This window comes from Fukomys damarensis, unplaced genomic scaffold (genome assembly GCF_012274545.1).
Source record: "Fukomys damarensis isolate Sample0158 unplaced genomic scaffold, DMR_v1.0_HiC HiC_scaffold_25, whole genome shotgun sequence".
Lineage (NCBI taxonomy): Eukaryota > Metazoa > Chordata > Mammalia > Rodentia > Bathyergidae > Fukomys > Fukomys damarensis.
In genome coordinates, this window is record NW_022900937.1 from 20883908 (window position 1) to 20889787 (window position 5880).

Consider the following 5880-nt stretch of genomic DNA (forward strand, 5'->3'; position numbering starts at 1 on the left):
ATATATATGAATAACTAAATGCTTAGAAACAAAATCTGAAGATACCTTGCAAATTCATTTTCAAATATCATGGCACTCAGTCATGTGACTCTATTAGCATCATACCAGATAAAATGCAAATTACAGACCAAACACTCCTAAGTAAAGCAGGTTTGTATATAACTTGAATTACAGAGAAAGATGTTTCTTGTAAAGGGAGCATAGGGTTCTTAAGAGTCAGACTGGTTCCCTTTTCAGCAGAAAAATTAAATTAAGGCTGAGGATATCATCTAATCTCTCTACAACACTGATATAGTACATTACACTATTCAGTGAACTACTGGAACCTTTTTAGGAACACTGATTTACTTCACACAAAAGTATTAGCTTCTGAACCATCTTGGAGGTAACCGCTTATGTTTGCATATTTCTTTCTTTCTTTTTTTTTTCTGTTACTGGGGATCGAAATTGAGTCCTTGCACTTGCGAGGCAGGTGGCGTTGTATTCATTTCTCTCTTTTTTGTTTTTTGTTTTTTTTTGTTTTGGTACCAGAGATTGAACTCAACTCCTTGTGCTTGCAAGGCAGGTGCAGGAATCACTAAACTAAATCCCCAGCCCAATATTCATTTCTTTTTCTTTTTCTTTTTTTTTGAGGGGGGTACTGGGGATTGAACTTGGGTCTGAACCACTGAGCTAAATCCCCAGCCCAATATTCATTTCTTTATTCACAAAATTTGGAAGATTTCTTTCTTCAAAATCAGCATTATGCAAAAATCATAACAAAGGCAGAAATCATAACAAAGCTACAATGCATTATTAATGCTGGCATGCTATAAATAAAAGATGTGCTTCAGAAAGATGTATTAATCATTAAAATGTTTGTAGAGTTGTAAAGAGAATATGAAAATCTGTTTTACAGAAACACTCATTTGAAATTAAAAAATCAACTCTAAGTTGATTTTAAAAACAAGACATGGACTCCTGCTTCCATAATCAAAGAGACAGGTAATTTGGACAATCACTACCTCTGAGGACAACACAATATAAGCATCTGCTTGAAGGCATTAGTGAGCCAACAACAACAACAAAAACACCACGAGGCTAGGATGCAATCAGAGACAGAAGTCCAGAGAAGTGAGCTTTGTATTTGGGGCCCCTTTTTCCCAGTAAGTATTTGTGGATTCCAGGGAAAGCAGTTGAGAGATTCCTCTTTGAGGCCACAACACTTTGGCAGGAAGGAAGTCAGGAATTGGAATCCACAATTCTGCAACTGGTGGCAGGGATCCTTGGTGACCTTTCCTGACCTGGGGTACCAAAATGATACCACATTTTTATAGTTCTCCTAACACAAAGAATCCAACTCAAAAATGAATCTTAGATCAAAACTCTAAAACAAAATCTCAAATAAACATTCATTTAAAACACTAAAAGTATAAATAGTATGAAACTATTAAGAAATAAGGTTTCACTGAAGAATTTCACCCCAAGAAAGATTTCCTTCACCTTTTAACATCTTAACACTTAAAAAAAAACTGGAAAAAAAAATCACTTGTAGATATTAAACTGTCACTATTTGTACTAAGCCCTATAAACACCTTTAAATTGGGGCTGGGGATTTAGCTCAGTGGTGCTGCCGCCTGCCTCGAAAGCTCAAGGACCCAAGTTAGATCCCTAGTACCAAAAACAAACAAACTAACACCTTTAAATTTAGCAAAAATAGGGGCAGGACTCAAAATAACCAATGTTCCTGTAGCTATCAAATTACCACTTGATAAAACTGAAGCATTACAAATTTAAAACTTTTCAAACTTTATTGCTTTAAAAACTAATTTATACAGGTTGCATTATGTCCCCTAGGTTTGCCTCTAGACCAGTTTATAAAAGTTATCATCTGCCTTTATTAATAAAACAAATATGTATTTACTGCAACTACCACCATTAAAAAAACTAATTTAATGATCATGCTTCACTATCTTTACTATATTTAAATACCTAAGCATTCCAAGGTAGTGACCTACATGAAACATTAATAATTCACTTCCTAATATTCAGTTCTATATTTATTATTGGGTCTCCAGTTATAATATTCTGAATATACTCGTATAAGACTGAGGAATTTTTAAAAATGAGACTTTTTACCTCCAACTTCGGAAGGGTTCCCAGATAAGGAATTAACTGCTTTAATAATAGAGGGTCCTAAGACAATCTAGATCTAACCTTTAACTCAAATGCTTCCCACTGTGGGAAGGAAGAAGAGTGATAAAGATTGGGAGGAAGAGGGGGCAACATAAACATTCACAAGCATATGAATAAGCCAGTAGTCCCCCTCACAACACAAAAACTAAAGAGTAAAATCAACTAGCTATGTCTCCCTAAATCACACTATTTGTTCTGCCTCCACTATGCACTAAAAATTCTCACTTAAACTAATGATCCAAATAAGAAAATGAGGGTTGGGTTGGTATAATTTACAAAACTCTTCAAAGACAGAAAACATGAGTTCTCATGTGATTTTTCCTGTGATTAGAACAAATTATTAATAACTTTTGTAAACGTCTTCCCACTTTTACATGGCTGCTTTGAAGAGCAAATATGGTAAGGAATATGAAAAGGCTTTCAAGTGAAAATGCACCAAATAATCACAGGCTATGATTTACTAAGGGACCTAAACAGCCAGATTAGTGGATAGAATTCTGTTGTTCTCTATCTTGGACATCTTTTAAATTGAGAGTAAATATCATTTTGAAAAGTTTAGTAGTGTGAGTTTTGGTAAATACTTTCTAACAAAAAAACTGATAGCTATAATTCACAAATTTCATCTGTATCCTAAACCTCTTCAGACATGCCCTTGCCATGGGGAACACTTACGAAGATCTGCCTTCCACATCTAGTTTGCCTGGGTTGACTCCCTTCTTAGCAAGGATGGAGGATACTTTTTCCACATCCCCTCTTTCTGCAGCTTTCATCAATCGGTCATCATATTTATTCCAATCGGCTGCATGCTACAAAAGGAGAAGGGCATACTATGTTAGTAAGATTCTCTCTTTTTTTTTCTCATTGAGTTTATTGGTACATTTTAGGTAAACAGTAAGTTTTTCTAAAGGAGCTGAAAGTAATACTACATAGTACATCATTCATTTTCCAATTGCATTCCAAATTTTCTCCTTACTGTGCTAAATTCACCAGAACAGCAGAGTTATACAACCTTCCAGAAGCAGAAGTATTCTCTTTGCCTTCAGGGCAAAGAAGATAATTAAAAATCACTAAACATCCACTTCCAGCCAGGCAGGAATGACTCAAACAACCTCAGGGCACTAAAATTATCATCTCTACTTAACAGATGAAAAAGTCAAAGCCCTGGGGACATTACATGATACCTAGGTGGCCAAGCCTAACCTTGACTTCTAAGGTCCCCAAATCAGTGTGCTTTTTCAATCTTCCAACTCAGACTTTCAGATTTGGTTCTGCTTACAGATAGGTCTCCCAGGACTCTCAGAGGCAGTGGAGTTCTGTATATATTTTAAGAAACTATATTCTTCCTCTGCTTATTCAAGTGGTACTACGAGAAATATATTTATGGAGGCAAATTACAAATACTCAATAGAGAAAGCAACTCATTATGTTTACATATTAAGATTAAAAAGAAACTTCTACAAAGAAAAAAATTAGATTACAAAGTATTAATTTCTTAAAACCAGGAATACAGATGATTTTCATTTACATTCAACAAATTTTGCTTTTATAAAAAAAGATTTTTAATTTTAACAAAAACTGCACATGTATTTAAAAGTATGATCAAAGATAAGTCTTTTTTTTAAACATAAGAATGCATCACACAAATATATACTTTAACTGCATCAAGGTTATCTTTGGCTTTGCTTGGAAAAAATGTATTCAAGATACTCTGAAGCCTTTGAGTCTTTTCCCAGTATACAGAAATATCAAAATACAGAACACAAATGCATGCTATTTTAACAACTAAAATTTTAGTCTTTTAAACTATACCAACTAGTCTCTCTTAAAGGTCCGTAGTCTATTCTCTTTGAGTACATACTTTTAAAATTCTGCCCAATAAATTTCTTTATGACTCTTTAAAATATATGTATTTATAAATATATTTATATAGTAATCTTCATAATATAAAACATTTTAATATTAATATTTACATACAATATACAGATATTTATCTCCACTAATTTCTGTGCTAAATCCAGTTATTTCTTGTAGAACAAAAAATACTACATATTTTTCATATAACTTACAGAGAAAATCCTATGCCCATAAATACCATAATGAACCTATGGAAAAAATATATCACTTGAAGATCCTCTAGATGTTTGACCAATATGATTATTTTATATCTACTATTCTCTCCAAAACAGATGAAAAAATTTACTCATTTTCTAGCTAAATGTCGATGTTCTCATTAAATATTTGAAATAAAAAAGATAAAAACTGAATATTAAAAAGATGAATACATTAAAATTTTAATTCACCCTTGCAATTCAGTATTTGAATAGAACCTAGTCCAACTATTGGAGAGACATCAGAATTGTTTAAAAATTGGTTAAATTTAGTGATTCACTCACTTTCTCCTAACTTCAAATGTTCAAACTTCCAATTATAGGTAGAGAATAATGCTATGTATTGGCTCAAAATCTAAACTACATTTTAGGTATCACCTTTCTTTAGCATTAGAACAAAACAGTTACTGCCTCTGATTTGATCAGTGAGTGGTAGTGGATGCAGATCTATCAGACACTGTACTTTCAAATACCTAAAGGATTAAGTCATGTTTAGCATACAAACATTTGTCCTAAGTTGATTATTTTATCCCTACAAGTAAAACAGTCTTTATTTCCAAGTAAACTTGATCTAGGAGAAAGAAAGTATTTAAATCATTAAAATTCATAAACATTTAAGGCCTGGCTTTTAAAAAAGATAATTAAATGGGATTAAAGATTCATATTAGCAAGTGATTTTCAGTTCTACTTCATCAAACACCACTTTCAGATGTGATCCAATGTAAGTCAATTGTTCAATTATTAACATTCTGCACTGTACTTTTTAAGCTCAGAAAAACAAAATAACTTTTGTTTTCTATCACAATGGCAAGTCAGGAAGAAAATAACAATATAAAAAAAACCAAAATCAATAAAACAGTATATTTTTAAACAAAACAGTTCAGAAAGCCTAACCCAGAATCTTTGGTTACCCTGGACTACTGGGTTACCTACTCTGTTCTTAGGAGCACAAGACAACCAACAGTTCATCATAGGCAGGATTTCGTTTCTTGTTTCTAACAGCAAACGATTCCGCATTAAGTTACAAATCTCGGCAGCAGCTCACAAAGCAAGCCCTCAGACGAACTCCTAAGGAGAGACTCCGTCCCTCACATGCTGTGCTACACTTAGCTTGGATCTCTAACGATATTTTCCTCGTCTTCAGGATCCTTCTCCGCCTTCATAACGCTTGGAGAGTATCTTCCTTTGCTGCATAGCGCTTGAGGGCAGCCCCAAGTCAGGTACTGTAACTCCTCCTATTTCTTATTCTTTAGAAGCTGTCCCTCAAAAGCTGTCCCTTTTAGGGACCCAACTGGAAAACATGAACAGCGCTCTGCATCCTGCTGCCTCGGCGCTGAGCACAGACACCGCTGCACAATAAAGCTGGCTACATCAGTGCTGTCAAGTAAACAGTGAGCAGCCTGTCTCCCATTGGTGGGCTCTATTTTAGATTCCATAGGACTTGACAGCTGACTGATAGGAAGGAGCAGCTAAGAATATATTGTAAAGGCATGCTTCTCCTCTGAGTAATAGATTGCAGGTCTACTAGGGAAAATGACTCAAACATGTTGTAAAACATGCTTATTATATCAGAACAACTCTTGTGACATAATGACAA

The 5880-nt window shown here is 34.2% G+C and overlaps 1 protein-coding gene across 2 annotated transcripts in view; it reads right to left on the minus strand.

The window, feature by feature from the left end:
* Uaca (uveal autoantigen with coiled-coil domains and ankyrin repeats) overlaps positions 1-5639 on the minus strand; it is a 43687-nt gene extending 38048 nt beyond the window's left edge. For both annotated transcript variants that reach the window (XM_010627519.3, XM_010627499.3), the window contains exons 1-2: positions 5217-5639; positions 2848-2981 (exon numbers count right to left, since the gene is read on the minus strand). In XM_010627519.3, coding sequence (XP_010625821.1) covers positions 2848-2981; positions 5217-5300 — 218 coding nt within the window. In that variant the 5' untranslated portion in view covers positions 5301-5639. The remainder of the gene's footprint in view (positions 1-2847; positions 2982-5216) is intronic.
* Between the last annotated feature and the right edge of the window lie 241 nt (positions 5640-5880).